General features: G+C 35.3%; 1 protein-coding gene across 1 annotated transcript in view; it reads left to right on the top strand.

Annotated features, from left to right (window-relative positions):
* KCNH8 (potassium voltage-gated channel subfamily H member 8) overlaps positions 1-21,971 on the top strand; it is a 400,722-nt gene that overhangs the window by 304,522 nt on the left and 74,229 nt on the right. The window contains exons 8-10 of the mRNA XM_044678889.1: positions 2,962-3,162; positions 9,096-9,295; positions 10,463-10,712. Coding sequence (XP_044534824.1) covers positions 2,962-3,162; positions 9,096-9,295; positions 10,463-10,712 — 651 coding nt within the window. The remainder of the gene's footprint in view (positions 1-2,961; positions 3,163-9,095; positions 9,296-10,462; positions 10,713-21,971) is intronic.

Genomic DNA, 21,971 nt, shown 5'->3' with positions numbered 1-21,971 from the left:
TAATAATAGCACCTACCTCCCATGATTGTAGTAAGAATCATAGGTGATAATTGGAAAATGCTTAATACAGTATCTAGTATATTGTAAGACTTACATAAATGTTAACTATTATTTGCATTATTATTTTCTATGATACATATATTACTTATTTTTAAAATATTTATAATGGGATTTATACATAATAGTAATAATTTGATATCTTTACAGTTCCATATGTGGCATATGTGTTGACATATTCTTTGATATTCTAAGGACAGGGGATAAATTTTCATAGAATTCTGCATATCTATAACAGAAATTCCCCAAAGGTAGAGATTGCCATGTTTCTCTCATAAGCAGATAATCCTAGTTTTCCTAATCTTATGATGACTTTGATCTCTAGTCAACAAGAGGGTCTTTGTCATAATTCCTTTTCTCTTGTTTTGTTTTCATTTGCTTTTAAATTGGTCATGTGATTTCACTAATATAGGCAACTCTGGATGAGGAAAGTGCCATAACAATTCAGGGCATCATGTGCTCTGAAACTTGAGTGTCTTAGAATGTTGCTGGGTAATGGGAAATTAATTGACTTTTCCAAGATCACACATAGTAGGTATCAGAGATGAGAAGGTCTTCTTGACTCTAAAATTAACTCTTCAAATATCATGCTGCAGTGTCTTTTGTTTTTATCTTTTGTTGTTATTTTAATTATATTTTTCAATTTTCGAAAATCGGTTTTCTCTCTCTCTCTCTCTCCTCCCCCCACCCCAGCTGAAAAATAAGGACAAATAAAACCTCTATTAAAAACATACATAGTCAAGCAAAATAGATTTTTGCATTGGGCATTTTTTTAAAGTATGCGTCATTATTCACTCTTTCTTAACCTCTCTACCAGGAAGTGATGAGGATGCTTTAGCATGAGTTTTCTAGAATTATGGCACATTATGCTAATCAGAGACCTAAGTCTTTCAAAGCTGTTTATCTATAAAATATTATCAATTTATTAATTTTTCTCCTGTTTCTGCTTATTTAACTATGCATCATTTCACACAAGTATTCCCATATTTCACTGAAATCATCCCCATCATCATTCTTTACTATAGAGTAATATTCCATCATATTTATATTACCATAACTCATTCAGCCATTCATGAATTGATGAACATACTTTCAATTTCCAGTTCTTTGCCACTGCAAAAAAAATCATAATAAATAGCTTTTAAGCCTGTACTTCGAATTATTTTACTTAAGATTAATCTTTCTTTTAGTCTACCCTTCCCTCATGTTTACTCTTCTCTCTTCTCAATTTTCCCTCCTACCTCCCTTTTGAATGAAATGTGTTCTTGGATCCAACTCTTTTTGTATGTTCTTCCCTTCTTTGACCAGTTCAGAAAAGCATAAGATTCAAATGTCACCCCTCATCTCATCCCTTCCACCCTATTTGTTTAGACTTCTACTTACACACCTCTTTTATTTCAAATAATTTCCCCTAACCTTCCTCTCCCTTTTCCTCCTCAGTGTATTCTTCTCAATTTCATTCTTTTTCTAAGATCATTACCACAGGACAGAACCAATCCCAGGCATTCTATTAAATCAAAGTCCCTCTGTGACCTCCAACAGCGACAAGGTCAGAGAAAGCACATAGATCATCTCCCAATAGTAGAATAGAAACAGTTTGTCCTTGTTTTAGTCCATTACGATTATTCATTCATATTTACCATTTTATATTTATCTTGAGTCCTATGTTCCATGATATATTTTCCACATAGTTGTTTTCACAATAAAATACTTTTACCTTTTCTTCTATTTCTGTCTGTCAACTTTGTTTTACTGTTTCTTTTTATCTCATGGAATCTTTAGCTTCCATTCAAACCATTCTGATTTTCATGGAGTTTGTTGCTTGAACAAAATTTTGTACCTTTTGTGTCAAGCTGTTGGGTTAAGTTGTTCCTTTACATAAAAATCCGTCTTCTTAGAAGTAAAATTCTTCCATTGGGGCTCTCTGGCTACAAATCATAGTCATCATACTCTCCTAAAATTCTAAATTTCATGAGAATGGAGAAATATTGGAGGGCCAAATACAGACTGAAACATATTACAATGAGTTGTATCCAAGATGAGGAATAAAAAGATAGCAGGAATTTTACAATCTGAAAAAGAGTTGGTCAGGTCATATGAAAGTGAGAGATAGCCTCATTCGGGGAGGCAATGGTATCCCTCAAATCTTAAAGAAATGTCTTTTAATGAGCCATCTGCCCCAACATGTGTAATAGACCCTATATGCAAGACTTGTGGAAGAACATGAGCAGCAATCACATAAGATGAATCGATGCAGATGGCCTGCAGTATTCTATGTTGTGTGTGATAGCCACAACAATAACATCATGGACCCACTGGAGTTTGTTGAATTCTGCTTTTCTTAATTTGTCCCTAAAGGAATGAAAAAACAGTTTTATATAATTTTCCTTTAGGTTCATGGATATCTATCTATTACTTAAATCTCTTTACTTACAAAATTTCCAGTACAGAAATGAGTGTCATGGGTAAGAGAACTGGGAAACAGACTGTTCTCTGACTAGCAAGCATTTTTCTTTCTCATGCAAAAATGATGGAAGTCAATGTGGTATAGTAGAAAGTAGACATGAGTTGGAGTTAGATATCCTTAGTTAGAACCCAGGCTTTGAAAGAACTTGGGAAAAAAAAAACATCTTTATGCCTCAGTTTCCTTAACTGTAAAATAAAGATAACAATTGCACCTACCTCTCATGGTTGTTCTGAGAATCAAATGAGATAATGTGTAAAATGATTTGAAAACTAAAGTACTATCTAAATCCTCATTATTATTGTTACTATTTTATTCCCATTATTATTATTATATCCACTATGCCGTGCTAATACTTAAAATATCCTAGTAATGATATAGCCAGACTAATTTGATATTCTTTTTCCCATTGTAAGTTTTCTCTTTACTTTCTCTTATAGGTTGGCTTCACGAGCTGGGGAAACGTCTGGAATCTCCTTACTATGGTGGCAACAACACCTTAGGAGGCCCATCCATCCGAAGTGCCTACATTGCAGCTCTCTATTTCACCCTCAGCAGCCTCACCAGTGTTGGGTTCGGAAATGTCTCCGCCAACACAGATGCAGAAAAGATCTTTTCCATCTGTACGATGCTAATTGGCGGTAAGTAGACTATTTTTCTTTTTCCTAGGTAGCAGGAATGAGCTACTTTCCAGACCATTCTTCCTTTAGCCTTTGTTTTCTGAATGACCACACAAGAAACAACAAAGGGGTGGTTGGAATTATCCTCAGTCATAAAAATTCATCTTTTTCTAGTGATCCATCTTTTTGGTTTTTTTTACTACAAGGTACTTATGCTAATACCCACTAATGATATCAGGGAATTCCTTTTGGGAGGGAACTTTATCTATAATAGCCAATTAGGAAGCAATTAACAACTGGTTCATTTTCTGATACAGGTGCAGCCACAGTTTCCCAAATATACCTGGTGTGGTTATGAGTAATGAGGATTCTGGGTCTAAATTTGAACAGTTTATTGTCTCTCAAACTACATTTTATTCCTGCAATCAAGTTAATGCTGCCAAATATTATTAATCTGTAATGTAATAGAATAAGAAATGCCAATGGGTCAGCTGGAAAGGAACATTAAAAGGAAGAGATGGGGGGCGAGAACTTTCATAATTAAATAGCAGGAAACATATCTTTCTTACATGCTCTGTCTTATAATTTAGAGAAGACTTGAATGTCACTTTTGAATAGGTCAAAGACTTTCTAGATAGTTATATTTGGGAGAGGAGGGCGGCCAGAAAATACATTTTGGATCCTATTAGTTAGAATAACAGATCTTGTGAAATGATCACTAGTATGTGAATTAACACTATTTGAAATTTTAATACATAAACTGTGATCATTAGCCCTGTCCCCTGGAAATATTCAGGGGGATTTGAATAATGTGACTGGTACAAGGATCCATTTTTTTTACACTAAGTGGAATCTACTTATATAAACTTTTGCTAGAGTTTATAAGGGCCTTAAAGGTCATCTCTTCAATCTTATACTACATTATGATTTCCTCTTCTGTGATATTTCTAAATGCTCTTATTTTCTAAACTAGGATCTTATGATTGCTTTAATGTGAGCATAGCCTCCAAAGATGCAGATTATAAGAAATCACCCTGTAAGGCTTTGAACCATGTCCTCCCCCTAGGTTTCCCAATATCCAAAGATCTTCATATTCTCTTTACATCACATGAGTGCCCGTGGACCACATGGGGCTCTCTATCTGTTCTCCCTTCTTACCGCATTCCTGCCCCATCTTCTTTTTCATCTAGAAATTTCTTTGATAGCATCCTTTACTCTTCCCCTTTATCATCAGCATTTACGTTTTTTAATCATTGTCTAGGGAAAGATTTATGGAGGCTCTATATGAGGGTGATTGGTTGTGAAGTTTCATTCAATTCATTGAGCACCTACTCTGAGTAAAATTCTATTGCTAAATGATGTGGGATACACAAAGAGGAGGAAGCTGCAGCTACTATAGAGCTCAGGGACCTTATGGGAAGATTGGGACATTGGACATTTACAAATAAAAGATAAATCATTTCTAATACCAGGTAGTATATTAGTGTTACATGAGTGAGGTATTCAGAGAAGGAAGAGATCATTGGAACTGGGTGGTCAAGGAAGACTGACTTCATGAAGAAGGAAAATTCCTAGGAAAGAAATTAGGTTGTGACTTATGAAAAGATGTTTAAATGAAAAGTGAAATGGGGTTATAGTGGTGCCAAGTTACTCTCCTCCTTAGAAAAAAAAAGTAATAGCTCACGGGGCTGTGAAACAACAAAGGCTTATCATTGCATTTAGAAGAGGAATAACTCTTATGATCTTTCTTCTTAAAGATAAGGAAACCAGCCTAGAAAAATCAAGTGATTTGCCCAAGATTACAGTAGAAGAACTAGAATTTGAACCCAGGTCCTCGGATTCCAAATCCCGTTTTCTAGATGATACTATTTCTGATATATAGATTTCATTCTTGTAATGTTTACTTTAGTTAATAGGTTTTTTTTAATTCTTGCTAAAATTATAGCCCCTTCAAGAGTAAATATTCCCCACAGGCTTTATGTGCTTTGTAGATATTTCTTCTGTTCCTGGTGGAAAGTTTGAGAAATACTCAGGTTCTCAGGACTTTAAGCTTACTAAATTAGAATTTGCAATATCTGTCAGATATGCTAGGCTATTCTCCATTGATTTGCCTACTATATTCTGTGCAGTCAGTGACTCATATTTTCCTACTGCATAAACTGTTCTCTGCAAGCACAGTCATTTGAGAAACAATGTTAACTCTTTCAAGCTATGATATCATTTGGAAACTTTTCCTGCAGAATAAAAATGTATATCTGAATTAAGTGATGATTAAATAACCTGATAACAATAGTAGAAAGCCTTCTTAATTGCCTGATTGTTTTCTCTCTTACTCTGTCTCTCTTTATCTTTGTCTCTTTCTGTCCCTCCATCTCTGCCTTTCACAAACCTGCACACCTCTATTTAGATAGATAGACAGACAGACAGACAGACAGATAGATAGATAGATAGATAGATAGATAGATAGATAGATAGATAGATAGATAGATAGATAGATAGACTTACAGATGAATGGATAGATGGATGGATGGATGGATAGATAGAGAGACAGATAAGCAGATAGACAGATACAGAAAGATAGATATCTACATCTCTCTGTGTCTCTGTCTTGCACACACATCTTGTCTTTCTGTCTACGTCCCTCTCTGCATGTGTGTTTCTCTCTCCTTAAGAAAATCATATTTACTCATCTATCCATAGATTATATCCCATCAGAGAATAAACTCCCAAGATCAGGGACTGTTCTTTGTCTTTATTATTTCCAACCCTTAGCACATTACCTGGCATATATATTTAGTAAGCATTTATTAAATCCTTACTGAATTGAATTCAATGTTATTTAATCAGCAATTTCCACATTAAAAGTTTATGTAGCTAAATTTTCCTAGTATGATAGAAATAGCATTCTAACCTTCAGACAAATGTAGTATGCTTTAGGAAATCATTATTTCCATATTACAGATTGTCAAAGAAGCTTCCTAAAACAGAGAATGTGTGGAACACATTGATTGTCCTGTAAAAGAAATAGCATTGAATTGGGAATCAATGCACTAAGAGTTTTGGTCCTGCTTCTGTCCCAAATTAACTGTATGATCTTGGACAGGTCCAGTGTTGGATTAGATTGTCTCTATATTTCCTCTTAGCTCTGTAAATCTCATGGCTTCGTATGTCCAGAAACTGTAAAGTCATAAGAAACTGGATTATTTAGTTATTAAGGCATAGCCCAGTGTGTGTAGAACATATTGTGTCCTTGATAAATATAGAACAAACATGCCCAATTTCCTCATTTCGAGCATCCATCTTGTGCTTTTAAGCCTTTCCAGATCTACACCTCACCCCAACTCCTGGTGCATTCTGTCCCTCTATAATTTACTTCATGTTTGTTCTGTATCTTGTACACACTTGTCTGTGTGCCTGTTGTCTACCTCTTTCTGTCCTATCCTCTAGCACGGTGCCTGCTGCCTATGTCTAATAAAATGTGTGTTAATCTGTTACGATCACAGCTAAATAGTGTAACAAATATAGCATTGGGCCTGGAGTCAAGAAGACCTGAGTTCAGATCTGGTGTAAGACCCTGGACAAATCACTTAAGCATGGTAGCCCCAGTTTCTCCATTTATAAAATGAGCTGGAGAAGGAAATGGAAAACCACACCAGGATATTTGTTAACAAATGGTCAATAGGAGCAGGAAGAGTTGGCTGTGACTGAAACAACCGAACAATTAATTAGAACATTTCTATAATTCTATTCTTCCCAGGCTGGTCAAGATTCTGTAACCCACATTCCCAAGACTCACAATTATTTTTTAAAATGTTCTCTCCCCATTTGGGGCCCATTTACTCCCCATGATCCAGCATAGCTGGAACAGAGGAAGGAAAGGAAGCAAGGATGGTCACAAGATATTCTGTTCCTGTCCTCCCCAGCAAACTGGCTTTAGGCTATAAAAGTAAAGTTTGAAAGTAAAGTATATCCAGCAAGAGAGAAACAGCAGGGACCCCAATCTCCTGAAAATGGAACATGTGAATAATTTTGCCTCATAGGAGATAATACCAATAATATTATTATTCCTTTTTTACAGGTGAGAAATGGAGGGTCAGAGAGATTAAGGGAGTGGTCCAGGGTCACCCAGTTAGTAGATGTGAAAGATAAGATTTGAATTCAGGTCTTCTTGCCTACAAGTCTAGCACTCTAGCCACTTAGCCACTGAAAGAAGAAGCCTTCCATGGTCAACAAAACAAGCACTGGATTTGTCATCGGAAGATGCAATTCCAAGTCTGCTACATACTAATTGTAAGACCTGGACAAGTCATGTAACTTTGATAGGCCATCTTTAAAGTTTAGGAGGACCCCTAATGCACCTTCTATCTCTAAAGCTATAAAGTCATAAAATCTGCAGAACTGCCTAGCTGTCCTTGTGATCTGTTTGCCATCTCAATGTTTGAGAAGTTATTATCCAATAATAAATGTTGTCAATAAGTTGAGAACGTTTAGTTTGGAAGCTAAGGTACATTATTTAGGAGGTGATTTTGAAGTAGGTGAAAATGTCCCTTTGGGAGCAGAAGGGAAAGAAAGAGTATTTCCTAACTGACCAGGATTTGGATATCTTCAAACTCAACTTTTAAGTGTAGTGTAGATGACTCAGGATGACAGTTACACTCTATTTTCCTCCAGGTAGAAAAAAAAATGACAACCTGGGACTGAGGAAACACAGTAGCTTACAAAATAAGAAACAATGGAAGCCAGTAGATTAAAAAAAATTACCAGCTAAATCCTAAATCTTTGTGCTGAAAATGAGATGTTGAAATTACAGTGAAGCAAATAAAAAATAGTCCTTTCCCCCAAACCCTTCATGAATGCTACAATTAATCCAGTAATTCATTTTATTGATAATGTACAATTATAATGCTAAATGATCTAAACATATTACCTTTCTTACTTTTAAGTGCTTTATGCACATTACAATTAGGCAAAGCAGAGTTAAAATCATCCACATAATTAAGGAAAGCAAAGTTAAAATAATGGAATCTGATTGTTCTCAGTAGTCAGTTTAATCTCCATGAAAGAACTATTACATATTTTTAAAGATGGCAGAGCTTCCAAACATTTAGCTCATGAGGATATTAAGGGATCTGATAACTGGGATTTAATTTCATTGACTTGTAGCAGAATTGTTTATTACTTCACTGACAAATGGAGTTCTTCTGTTCTCAGACAACACTTTGAAGCATAGGAATTTTTACATGAGTGAAATCAGACCTTCACACAAACACCACACAAATTTGAGGAAATTTATTTGGCTTTTAAAGCACAGAGACTTTTTTAAAGTTTTTTTTATTTGTTTCACTTTTATGCATGCATTCTTTAGCAACCACTAATGAATGAGAAAATCTTGAACATGACAATTTTTTTTTCATGAACTGTTCCTCAAAATTGTGGTAGCTCCAGAGACAGCAGGTCCTGGGTTCAAATCTAACCTCAGATGTGTGATCCTGGGCAAGTCACTTAACCCCCATTGCCCATCCCCTAACACTCTTATGCCTTGAAACCAATGCGCAGTATTAATTCTAAGACAAAAGGCAAAAGTTTTCTTTTTTTTATTGTGGTAGCTATGGTAGAGTATTGTTGAAATTGAGAGTATGAATACCTATGCTAACCCTGCATACATCTCAACTGCCTGGCCCAGTGCCTTGGCACATCATAAGCCTCAATAAATATATTTTCATCTGATCAAAAAGCACTGTAGGTGGCAGGTAGGTGACTCAGGGCTTTAAGAGCCAGGCCAAGAAATGGAAGGTCCTGGGTTCAAATCTGACACAGATGTTTCCAAGGTATATGTTAAGTCACTTCACCCCAGTTTCCTAGCTCTTACTGCTCTCTTCTGCTTTGGGACCAAAAAGTGATAGAGTCAAGACTCAAACCATGGTGTTCTTCCTATTCTTCTGTTTTTCCCCCAGCCTTGATGCATGCTTTGGTCTTTGGAAATGTAACTGCAATCATACAGCGAATGTACTCCAGATGGTCTCTCTACCACACAAGGACAAAGGATCTGAAGGACTTCATCCGTGTCCATCACCTTCCACAGCAGCTAAAGCAGAGAATGCTGGAATATTTCCAAACCACTTGGTCGGTCAATAATGGGATTGATTCCAATGAGGTAACAACCCTCCCTTCATTTACTCTTTTAGACACAAGCCACATTTTCTGATTGTTTTTCAAAATGGAGGACATTACAGATAAAGATCAACTCCAATAACAATATAGGGTTCAGAAGGAAACGGGCCAAAAAAATGAAAGCAGCATTTATTTTTAGAGTCCTTCATAAGCAGATAAAACCCATCTTATCTCCTTTCACTGCCATCAATCCCTGTTTAGATTGTATCGCTGTCCTGTGCCTGACTTCTCTGTTGGCCTAAATTGACCAAACAATCCAATCTGATAACCAGTTGGACTTACATCTTTCACTGCTCAGTTGTTTGAATTAACCTAGTTGACCCGTTGTTGTAACATTATGAAGATAACAAATTCATCCTGGGCAACTCCAAAGACCAATTCTTCCAGAAGTGCTTCATGGGTCAACTTATAGCTCTAATAATAGCAAACATTCAGAGAGTGTTTAAAGTTTTCAATGGGCTTTTTGTGTTATTCATCTATCTATCTACCTACCTACCTACCTACCTACCTATTAATCTATCTATCTATCTGTCTATACATATATATATATATATTTCATCCTCACGATAGTGAGATAAGGTAGGTGCTATTCTTAATCCTGCTTTACAGATGAGACAACTGAGGCTGGGAGAGGTTAAATTACTTGTCCAGAGTAACAGAAACTAGTAAGTATATGAAACAGAATTTGAATTCATCTTTCTGACTCCAACTCCAATCTTCTCTTCATTTCACTTCCTTGTTCTTTCCAATTATCTAAGGCAAAAAATGCCCCCTGAAAGACTAGACAATGATGAACGTTCTTTTGTCTGTGTGCTTTGGGGGTAAGAGTTTGAAGAAGAGAATGAAGATATATTCCACTTTCACAATGTGTTGGAAGCCAGATCTTGGGATCCTGGAATCCAGTCAACTCCCTTCTATATATCTTGGAAACAAATAATTAATTCTTTCCTCCACTGTTTATAACTGAGAATACTGCTAATAATAATAACTGATACTCAGAACCTCATGAGCATAAATACTACATAACCTAAGCCAAATGAGGCTTGGATTGGTTCCAATTTACCCATAAACATACAATTGGTGAGGGACTGAGCTAACCAGGCTGCCCTCACAGCAGCTTGGTCTCCTCTTCTGTGTCTTCTTTCAACAGCTTCTGAAAGATTTTCCTGATGAGCTGCGCTCGGATATCACCATGCATCTGAACAAGGAGATCCTGCAGCTGTCGCTCTTTGAGTGTGCCAGCCGGGGCTGTCTCAGGTCACTGTCTTTACACATCAAAACCTCCTTCTGTGCTCCCGGGGAGTACCTCCTGCGGCAGGGTGACGCTTTGCAAGCCATCTACTTTGTGTGCTCAGGTTCTATGGAAGTACTCAAAGACAGCATGGTGCTGGCTATCCTAGGTATGTCTGTGTGGCTTAAGGAGGAAAAATTCTGTTCTCAGAAATGGCGTGGGACCACCAAAGTATAAATATCTGTATGAAACAATGGAAACTCAATGAGGTTAAGTGTTTTCTATGATCCAGGCTCTGTGCTAAGCTCCAGAGATTCAAATAAAGATAATAAATGTATAGTCCCTGCACTCAGGGAGCTCTCATTCTGATAGGGAAGTCAATAAAGCAGTGGTTCCCAAACTTTTTTGACCTACCACCCCCTTTCCAGAAAAAAATATTACTTAGCACCCCTGGAAATTAATTTTATTTTTTTAATTTAAATTTTAATTAATTTAAAATTTTAATAGCAATTAATAGGAAAGATAAATGCACCTGTGGCCATCACCGCTCCTCTGGATTACTACAGCACCCACCAGCGGGCAGTGGCACCCACTTTGGGAATCATTGCAATAAAGGAACAAGCTAACTAGGTTCGTATTTATTTACAAAACAGAGAGACTATATCCTCCGAGGGGAAGGCTCTAACATTTGAGGGGCCTGGAAAAAACCTCCTGAAAAATAGGGATTCTGAGCTAAATCTTAAATGAAACCAATAATCTAGGAGGCAAAAAGAAAGGACAAAAGATTTCATGTCAGGAGAATAGCCATTACAAAGACATAAGGATGAGAGATCAGGGGGTGTCTTCAAAGTAGGAAGCAGGGCAACGTAGCTGAATTATAGAATGCTTGGAGAGGAGTGAACTCTAAGGAGATTGGAAAGGTAGGAAGGGGCTAGATTAAAAAGAGCTTCAAATGCTAGGCAGAGGACTTTGTATTTGTTTCTGGAGGTATTAAGAAGTCACTGGATATTGAGTAGGTAAAGAACGTGAGCATTCCTACACTTTAGGAAAATGACTGGCAGCTCAATGGAAGACTGATTAGAATGGAAAGAGGTTAAAGTCAAGGGGCACACAATTACAAGGCTATCGATTAGTCCAGATGAAAGGTGGGCAAGGTCTAAACTAAGGTGATAGTGGCATGAGTGAAGAGAATCCAAGGAATACTCATATCTTGTGAAGATAGAGTAGAGGTACTGAGTTAATGAGAGTGATGAGTCAAGGATTACATGTGGACTATAAGCCAAATTAGTTCAGATGTATATAGTGCAGGCTCTGTATTTCATTTGATCTTCACAATAACCTCCTGAAAGAGATGCTATCATTAGCTCTATTTCACAGATGAGAAAGATTTGACTGAAAGACTTATCCAGGGCCAGTAAGTGACTGAGATGACTGAGATAGAATTCAAACTCAGATTATCCTGACTGCAACCTCTATTCTCTAACTCAGAGATCACTACATGGGCTCCCATTAAATTTTTTTGGGCATTTTCTTAGTTGCCCTTGCAAAGACAAGGAATTTGTATATTAATGCTTTTAATATCAAGAATCCAGGATCCAAAGGACATTTATGTTTTTCTATGTATGTATGTTTATACATCTACAATACATATGTACATATACATAAATCTATCCTTATGTGTACTTATGAGTATATATGTATAGCATAATATGATATCATCATACTACATCAGAGGAGGAATGAATTAGTGAATAGTAAACTTCTCTCAGCTAGGATGACTTAACTATAAGTCTCACCTCTGATGTATACTGTGTGGCCCTGGGCAAGTCACTTACCTTCTCAGCTCCCTAGGTCACTCTTTAAGAGTATAAATTGTGGAGACGTTGACAACCTGCATTGGAAGAGGGATGTTTTATCACCTTGAAGCTACCTATACCAAAGATCCAGCTTCAAAGTATATAACAGAATAATGTAATATATGGTAGCAGAATATAATATAATATTATGAAATGTGATATAAGAAAATCTAGTTGAACCTTGTTTGTCTAGCCCCACTTATCTGCTTTTCAATCTTAATTATAGCAGCAAGCCCAGCCACGTCCACTTGCCCAGAGATCTTGAATTTTATCTAAATAAAAATAGTACTATGTATTATACATGGGAGGAGGCTGATGCCCAAACCTATGGATTTCCCATAATCCCAACCATGGTCTCCTCTAATATATTTGTAGGCATAAAGTCAGGCTCTGGAGAAAATGAAAACTACTTGGATATTTTCATGGATTCATCACAATGGTCATTCCCTTTATTGGAATGCATTGCCATCTGCCCTTTCTTTTGAATTCTTTGCGGCTCTCCTCAGCATCTTTCCACAAATCTTCCAGAGAGAGAGCAGCACACTGCATACAGGTTCAATACTCAGTTTGCCCCTTATTTTTGATATATGACTGGCCCATCGACTTTCTGGTAATATATGTCATGGATTATGCTCACCTGTGATTATCACAAACACATATACATATCCTCAATTTTCCAATTCAGACTAATTATATAGAAAAATAGTTAACTAAACATGAGAATTAACATTAGTTCATATATCTGCTCTGTTTTGTTTTCGTTTTTTGTTTGTTTGTTTTTTGGCAATGAGAGGGTTGGGGGAATAGACCTAATGAGAATCAAGAAATAGAATTTAACTGCTTAAAAGATTGGTTCATATCCCATCTCTGACACTCACTTGCTCCTAGGCAAGTCCTTTAATCTCTCAGTGCCCTAGGCAGTTCCCTAAAATTCTAAATTGCAGAACAGATATCAATCTAGAAATAAGAATTTACTAGCCAGTAGTTCTCTGTACTGATGAATTCACAGGTTCAATCTCTCTCCCCATCCCATAAAAATAATCCTTTCCTTAGGTTTTATTGTAGGTATCAAGAGATTTACAAGTAAATTCTGAACACAATTTATCCCACTTCTTCTGACAGCCTCAGAAGTCACTTTTCTTAAGGTATTGCCTCTTTTTCACTAAAGGGTAATACTATGACTAAAATGGGAAAGAAACTCATATTGGTTTGTTTCAAGTGTTTACTGTAAGCAATCAGGAATTTCTGCCTACATAGCTTGTTGATGAGGGCTAGGAAAGAAAGAAAAAAGAGCATCTAAGTGGCACAATATATAAAGTGCCAGCCCTGGAGTAAGGAAGACTCCTCTCTTCCTGAGTCAAATCTGACCTCCAAAATAAGCTTTATGACTCTGGGAAAGTCACTTAACCCTGTTTGCCTCAGTTTCCTTATCTGTAAAATGAGCTGGAGAAGGAAATGACAAAACACTCCAGTATCTTTGCTGAGAAAACTCCAAATGGAGTTATGAAGTGCTAGACATGATTGAAACAACTGAGAAACAAGAAAAAGAAAGTAAGGTCTTGGTTAAAGATGAGGGGATCAATATAACCATAAAATGTTGGAAAACAAAAAAGTTTGGAAAATGAATTTGCAAATCTCAGATAAATGATTCCGAGGGTCCCACAAAGCTTTGAAAAAAACTGCTAATGGGTTTCAATCTCTCCATTTTATAATGGGTTGTTGTAACAATTAAATAACATGATGCAATGAAACCTCTTTGTCATGGTGATATTAGGAGACAAAACTAACACCAGGATCTCACTGTATTTGGAATACTAGTCCATTTGTTTCTATTGCTTAGTTGTCATTCTAGATCTCAGTTGACAGATGAAAACAAATAAACACCATCACCAAAATGGGGTAGTGAGGAAAGCAAGAGGACATCCCTCTTCACAAAGCCAGTAGCTTCACTCTTTCCATTAATCCAAGTCTTTATAATGACAGCAGAGGTTGAATTGAAGCTTAGATACAGTTTTCTCATTTTCCTCAGAAGGGGATACATCAAACAGATCTGGTAGATGGTAAGACAAGTTTGGAACACTATCCATCTTTCTTTCCTTAGGCTTAATCAAATTATTTTTTTCTTTTTATAATAGATTCTGATGTCATCCTAGTGTGCTCTGGCATTACTAAAACAGGATCACCAACCACGGCAGCAAGTTAATTTTTATTTATATAATTATTTATTTAAATAAAAACTGACAATTACAAAATAATGTATTTTCTATCCATTATGACATCAGATCTTTTCAAGTCTGCTTACTTCACAAAGGAAAAAAAAACAAAAGAAGAATCAATAAAGTTCTCGATTATCCCTCTAAGTGGAAAATAATTGTCATATCTACTATTATAGAGACATTTCTCTAGTGATTGTTTTGTGGAGTCTCAAATTGACCAGCTTTAAGTTGATCTAAATAAATTATCAGCTCAGGACATAACTTGATCAGCAACATTTCCATCAGCACCTTTAATAGATACTCATTGGCTTTTGTTTCTTGCAATGCAAAACTAGATATTTATGACATCACCAATTATTATATAGACATAGATTTATCAAGCGACAGATTACTACTATGGATATTTTGCTTCTAAGTCTTGCCATTCTACACACACACACACAATTGTTCCTAATAATGAGTAACTGTATTCATTTTCTTGAACAATCTCTTCCTAGTTCTATTGTCCAACTTTAACCATTTTTCCTTTCCTTATGCCAACCAAGTAGTCTGCTTATTTTACTCTTCTCATGCTACTACATATATGTATATGCAGATACACATATATACATGAATATGTAATATATACACAAACACATTTCTGTATATATCATATACACACATAATTATATTTGTGTATATTCTTATTGATTTTTCTCACCAAGTCTGGTTAAGACTGTTGTTCAAGAGACCCACTTTATCCTTTTTTGGTAAGCATCTCACAAAACCCGCCATATAAAAGGAGATGCCAACCATGCTTCAAGTTATTTGTCAGCCACTTGCTTTCTAGCAGCCTTGCTGGCCAGAGACCTTGTCCTTGAAGCTATAACTCTCAATTTTGAACTCCTGCCAATGAGCCACTGCCCTAACTGGTGTGCGCCTCATATGGACTATTTTATTTAGACTGCCTTCAGATATGCTTCCCTTTTCTTCTATGCCATATTTTTGCCAGCTACTTTGTATCTATAGATTACACACACACACACACACACACACACACACACACACACACACACACACACACACCTGTTATGTAGAGATTGGCATGCTGCAATCTCTACATAACAACCTGCATGTACACACACTTTTCTGTCATTCCTATAATTTTTCATTGCCAAATACTCTTTCTTGGGCACCATTCTCCAATATGCATTGTTTTCCATTAAAAAAAAACTTGAGGGCAGAAGTTAACTTCATTTTTATATTTGTGTCTCCAGCATTTATGACAGTGCGTTGATCATAGTAAGCCTAGTAATATTTTGTTTCTATTCATTCATTCACAAGGATTCCCTTCTCCCTACACTGAATAAAATATTCAGTCCTTTCTTCTTGCTTTTTTTTCTTCTTCACTGGGTTTGAGAGAAGTACTTATTTTTAATACGTAAACTTTGAGCTTGTGTCTCTGTTTATTCAATAACCTTTTAACAAATTGGGGTTCCCACCTAAAATGAAACGTTTGTACTAGGTGGGCTCCAAGCTAACTCCTAGCTCTAAATCTATGATATTATAATCTTTCCAAGCTAATCAAACTGATTTATCTAATTAAGTTCTTTTGGATGGTATATTTGTATTTCAAAGGTTCTGTCCAATCTTGTTTTTAGGGAATGCTTCATAGACACTAATTCTGTGAAAGTCATTTTTTCTTCTATATAATTGTGCTCTATATAATTACAGGATAAATAATTCTCTGGCATAAGGCATTTAACTTAACTTTATGCATATCCTTGTCTAGCCCTTCCTTTTATTTTTCATTGATGATGAGTAAACCTAGGTAATTCTGCCTGAAGGTCCTTGAAACACAACTTTTTGTACCTAGCTATTTATAAAATCTTCTGGTTGACAATAAATTTTTGGAGATTTACAAACACATTTAGTGGTGAGTTAAATCCATGGTTCCTTTCCGATAGTATTCCATTGTTTCTATTTAGCTATGCTTTAGTCTTTTACTTCAAAACATTTGGACAATTTTCTTTTATGATTTCCTAAGATATGGTGTTCAGACTTTTTCTTCACTTTTTTTTCCTAGAAGAATATGCTTCTTAGATGATCTCTTTGAGACAATTTCCAGGTCAGCTTTTTATTGTAAAAATTTAATGTTTCTCCAATTTTTCTGTCTTTTTATTGTACTCCAATAAATTCTTCTTATAACATTTAAGTTTTTAACTTTGACATACTCTATTCTTTTTTTCAAAATACCCTCTCGTTTGCTAAGTTTTCTCAGATTTTATTCTAAGCCTTTGATTCCATTTGAAATCTTTCTTTATTATTCCTCTTCTCTTCAATCATTTTAATTTTTGCAACCACTCTATTCTCTTTTTGTGAGGAATTCTAGCTATATTGGTTGAAGAATTATTGAATTTTCTAGACATTTCTCATCTGTATCATATTCCATGAAATTTGTTCAATATATTAAAAGCTCTTCTTTAGTCCTACTTACTTCTTGAAACTCTTTGACGGTTTTTCAGTGAAAATATCCTTGAAGGAATTTCTTTCCTTTCCTCTCACATATATTCTCAGTCTATTTGTTTGCTACATTTCCAACTATTATAAGAGGATCAGGAGAGAGTAGTTACATATAACCTTCATTCAATCAGGACTTCTTACCAGTAGTAAGCAGCAATTTGACAATTAGAAGGGATAAGCATAATGCTTCTCATTTGTTTAGATGTATAAAAATTATGGCAAGCATGATGGCACATTCTTGTCATCACAGCTACCATGGAAGCTGAAGTTGGAAGGCCTCTTAAGCATAGAAACTCTGACTTAAAGTGGGCTCAGTGCCCTCCAATCCTAGGAAGATAGGGAAATCCAGTATTTAAACAATTACAACAACACTTGTACAAGTGCAAAATGGGAGAGATTGGGTTAATAGGTTGGTTTGTGTCAGTCATTCTTTATAAGCTCAATATAGGCTGATATTGTGACATGGCTACTAAAAAGATGTAATATAAGATAAAGTAATATAAGATAATGTAAGATAATCTTAATTTCATTAATAGGATTTTCATATCCAGGTCAGGTGAGAAGAGTAACCATGATACATGTGGAGTATTTTAAGAGGAATATTGACAGACTAGTATGTATCCAGAGGAACACAGTCAGTGTAGTGAAATCCTTCATTGAACTACTGGTTACTGCCTTCTACTAATAGGGCACAGTTCTAATCTATCAAGGAAGCTTTTTTTGAGAATGAGTACATTGCTACCTCAAGAAAATCATGCCTACTTCAAATTTTTGAAGAATAGTGATCTGGAAAAGGTAGCAAGCTTCATCTCTGTGTATGTCAATGAGTAGAAGTTGCCAAGAATTGGATTTTGGCTTAATAAATGTAAGGAAAAAATTAATGTCAGTTGGAACTTTACAACAAGTCAATGGTCACCCACAGAAATCAGCAAGCGCTCCTCCTCTGAACCAATTCTCCAAGACTAAAAGGATTTAAACTCTAATATGAATCATCTACTGCCAAATAAAGTGTGATAGGTCACTATAAGTTTCCCAGTAATTGTTCCATACATTAGCTTTCCCCTCAGCATGAATATTATGATGTTAAATAAGGTCTGGATTGTCTTTGAATGTTTTCACAAATTATATTACAGGTCTAAAATTTCTCTAATTTGAGTCCTCTTATATAAAATAAGATTTGATTTTTCTCAAAAATGTTTCCATATCCGTATTTGTATAGGTATTTTTTTCTCCAGGATTCCTCTTAAGAATTTCATGGAAAGAATGATTGCATTCAGAGGGATTTTAAACTAAAGGGCTTTTTAAGCTTCATTCATTATGGTTATATGATTTAACTGATACTATATCAAAGTGCACAGAGTAAAAAGCCATGCTGTGCTATAATTACCTTGTATCTTATTGCAAACTATTAGTTCAAATATCCTAAGAACTAATTAAAGAGTTAAGATTGAGCAGGAGAGCTAAGCATTTGTGTTCCGGCCCAAAAAAGAATCATGAGTGGCAAGGATAGTAGCATTTCTTGATTTATAATTTTCACAGCAAGTCTATAGGTCAATTTGTATAAATTGTGGGTTGTAGAATAATCAGCCTCTTAATTTTCTAAGAAGTATTTTGCCCATCAGTGAAATATAGAAGAGGTTTAATCAATGGCAACCTTTTAAGTTATTGTCAGAATAAATGGGATAAAGTTTTCTTTTTCATAAAGCTTTTGTACCTCTTTCAATAGTACGTTAAAAATATAGTAAAGTACATTCTTGGCCACACCTCTGATTTCATTGTTTTGAGAACTATATTGTGTGAAAGCCACTGCCCACCGATGATGAAGTCATTGGTAAAGATTGATAAATGTCTTATGGAATCACAGACATGCTAAATAACTTACACCAACTTGTGTCAGAGACAGGACTTGAATTCAGGTGTTCTTGACTCCAGGATTTTTCTTCTATTCACTAATCATTTTGCATTTTAATAAGGTCTCAATACATTACCTCTGTTTATATTCAGTTATTAAAATGATTGGAAATTATGCATCCTATTTTGAAGTAATTGTGATGTCAATCAAAATAAGATAATATTTGTAAAGCTGTTAGCATGCTCTCTGGCACATAGTGAATTCTATATAAATGTTAGCTATCATCATCATCATTATTGATGTATTACCATCAAGCTGTAGTTTTGCATTTGCAAACCTGTTTACTTCCTCTAAGTACCCAATTGACAATTTGGGGGAAAGCTGTCAAATAGACAATAAGACCTAAATACCGTTCATAAGTGATGTCCAATAAGCAGCCTTCTCATAAGGTGGACTGAGTTCAAGATCATGGCATGATCTTCTACTAAATTATGTTTTATTAATCAAAAATAAAGTTTTTAAATAGTTCATCATACTAATTACTATATTTTATAACAAAATTAGAGGAAAGGTTAAAAATACAAACACTAGCCACAAATTAGTGAAATTTCTAACTAGATTTTAAGTTTTCCAAACCATTACTTAGTCCAAGAATTTTCCCCCTGGTTTGAAGTAGAATAAACACACAATGTAGTTTAAAAAAAAAAACTTTAAAAACACGTAAATTCCAAAGCCCTTTTAGGATAATCCCAGAGTTCACCAAACCCTTTGTGACTTCACTATAATTTAGTGTCAAAATCTGGCATAAACTTCTTTGTTTCCAGCCTTCAGTCTCTCTACTTCCCTCTGACTGTAAAGCCTACCAAAGGAAAGACCTTCCACTGATTTATTTTCAATTTGCAAGCTCATATGCTCAGTTTCCCTCCACCATGACAAAGCAAAGAAGATAAGTATTGTATCCATGCTATTTGTCTGTATGTCAGAAGAACAAATCTCCTTATTTATCTTTTTTTATACTAAGAGATTTTCCTCTACCCAATTGCCTCTCTAAGCTTATTCTTATGACCTTTGAAGCTAAGACCTCTGCTAACTCTATCATTCTATTAAGGACTAAGGTTTATTTTTATATTTCAAGGAATGGTTCCATATGTTTTTCTCTAATTGTATTCTGTGTTACAAAACCCATATTTTATTGAGGCAGTGATTCCTTCTTTTAGCATAACATTTTAAAAACAACTTTAAAACAAAATACAACGTGACTTTTTTCATCTTTATTAAAAACCATTGACAAAAGAGTTTTCCTAAAAATATGACAAATAAAATTTGAACTCCAGACTTTATAATTTTATTCATTTCTTCTTGTATTTGGGTCTTTTAAAAAGCATGATTTCTCAATAGGCATTGTGTAACATCAGATTTAACTAAATAGAAAAGTATCAGAATGCAATATAAAAAGATCATTCAAAACAAAACACAATACAATGCAAATTTGTAGGCTTCCACATAAATGCTATCCTTTGTAGCACACAATTTACTGGATTTTCCACTTGTTAAATGTATTCTCTATCTTCTATGAAAGATTTAATAAATTGCTACATGATTCTGTCTCTGAATTTTCCACACCACCCACATTCTGGTTTTCATTGCTTTTAGAAATTTCTACATATTTGCTTCTCTCACTGACAGTTGTTTTTATTTATATTTGTGTACAGGTTATACAAATGCTCTGAATTTTTGAATTGCCATTTTTATGCCTGGCACATAGCAAGTATTTCATAAAGTGGGTGATTTGGGGGCAATTGATTGATTGATCCCATGGCATCAGGAGCAAGAAAAGAGCCTTCTAGGAAGTACTATTTAGAGTTTCTCCCTGTTCAGAATATTCTTCCAATTTTTATGGGTATTTGAATTTTTAATATTTGATTGATTTTTGTATATTGCTGTCATTTCTCAATACCAACCCATTCCCTACAGAAACCTCCTTCATAATAAGGAAAGGAAGTTAAGCAAAATAAATCATCACATGTTGTGTCTGACTATATCTGCCTGATTTTACACTTTTCTGCTAAAAGATAAGTGTGGGATTTTTTTCTCAGGCTTTTACATCTTTGGGATAAATGCCCATTGCTAGTGGCAACTAGGTAGTGCCACGGATAAAGCACTACACTGAGAGGCAAGTTCAAATCATGCCTCAGACAACTTTACCAAGTTACTTAACCTATCTGTGACTCAATATCCTCTCTTGTAAAATGAGGAGGTTATACTTAATGAACTTAAAAGACCCCTTGCAGTTCCAAATCAATAACACTATAGGCATAAGGATACAAATAATTGTCTCTTTTATAACTTAGGTACCAAATTTTTTTTGTATGAGCTCAACAAATTCACAGCTCCAACAATAATTTATTAGTGTTTCTGTCTTCACAAAGCCCCTCCAACATATTTTTATCTTTCATCATCATCACTGTGACTTTACTTTACATTTTTTCTCATTATGAGTGATTAGGAACATTTTTTCCAACAAAAACAATCAAAATGTGGTTATTGATTTACTTTTTATTCTTTAGACCATTTGTTTGTATTCTTTATCCATTTATCCATTGTGCAAAGTATCCAACTTTAACTTTGGGTAGATAGCTGTCATTTTTCAGGAAGAAAACTCAAGTCTGATTTTCTTAAATACACTTCTCCATATGACTTATGAGAATAGGGTTTAGACTTGTAATTTCACTGGAAGAGGAAAACTCCCTGTTGAGGAAACTCCCTCTGTCAAACAGGTAGGTACATTTTCTGCCACTGATAGTCTCAGAGTAACTACCTATGGATACCAAGAGGCTAATGACTCCCCCCAAAATGAGACAATCACTAGTATGGGTCAGAGACAAGATTTAGTGCAATTAATAGTACAGATGGCAGCTAAATGGCACAGTGGATATTATCAGATCTGGAGTCAGGAGTTCAAATCCAGCTTCTGGTGTTTACCAGCTGTGTGACCCTTGGCA

The sequence above is a fragment of the Gracilinanus agilis genome, chromosome 5 (genome assembly GCF_016433145.1).
Source record: "Gracilinanus agilis isolate LMUSP501 chromosome 5, AgileGrace, whole genome shotgun sequence".
Classification (NCBI taxonomy): Eukaryota; Metazoa; Chordata; class Mammalia; order Didelphimorphia; family Didelphidae; genus Gracilinanus; species Gracilinanus agilis.
This window is presented reverse-complemented; position numbering and strand designations above follow the sequence as displayed.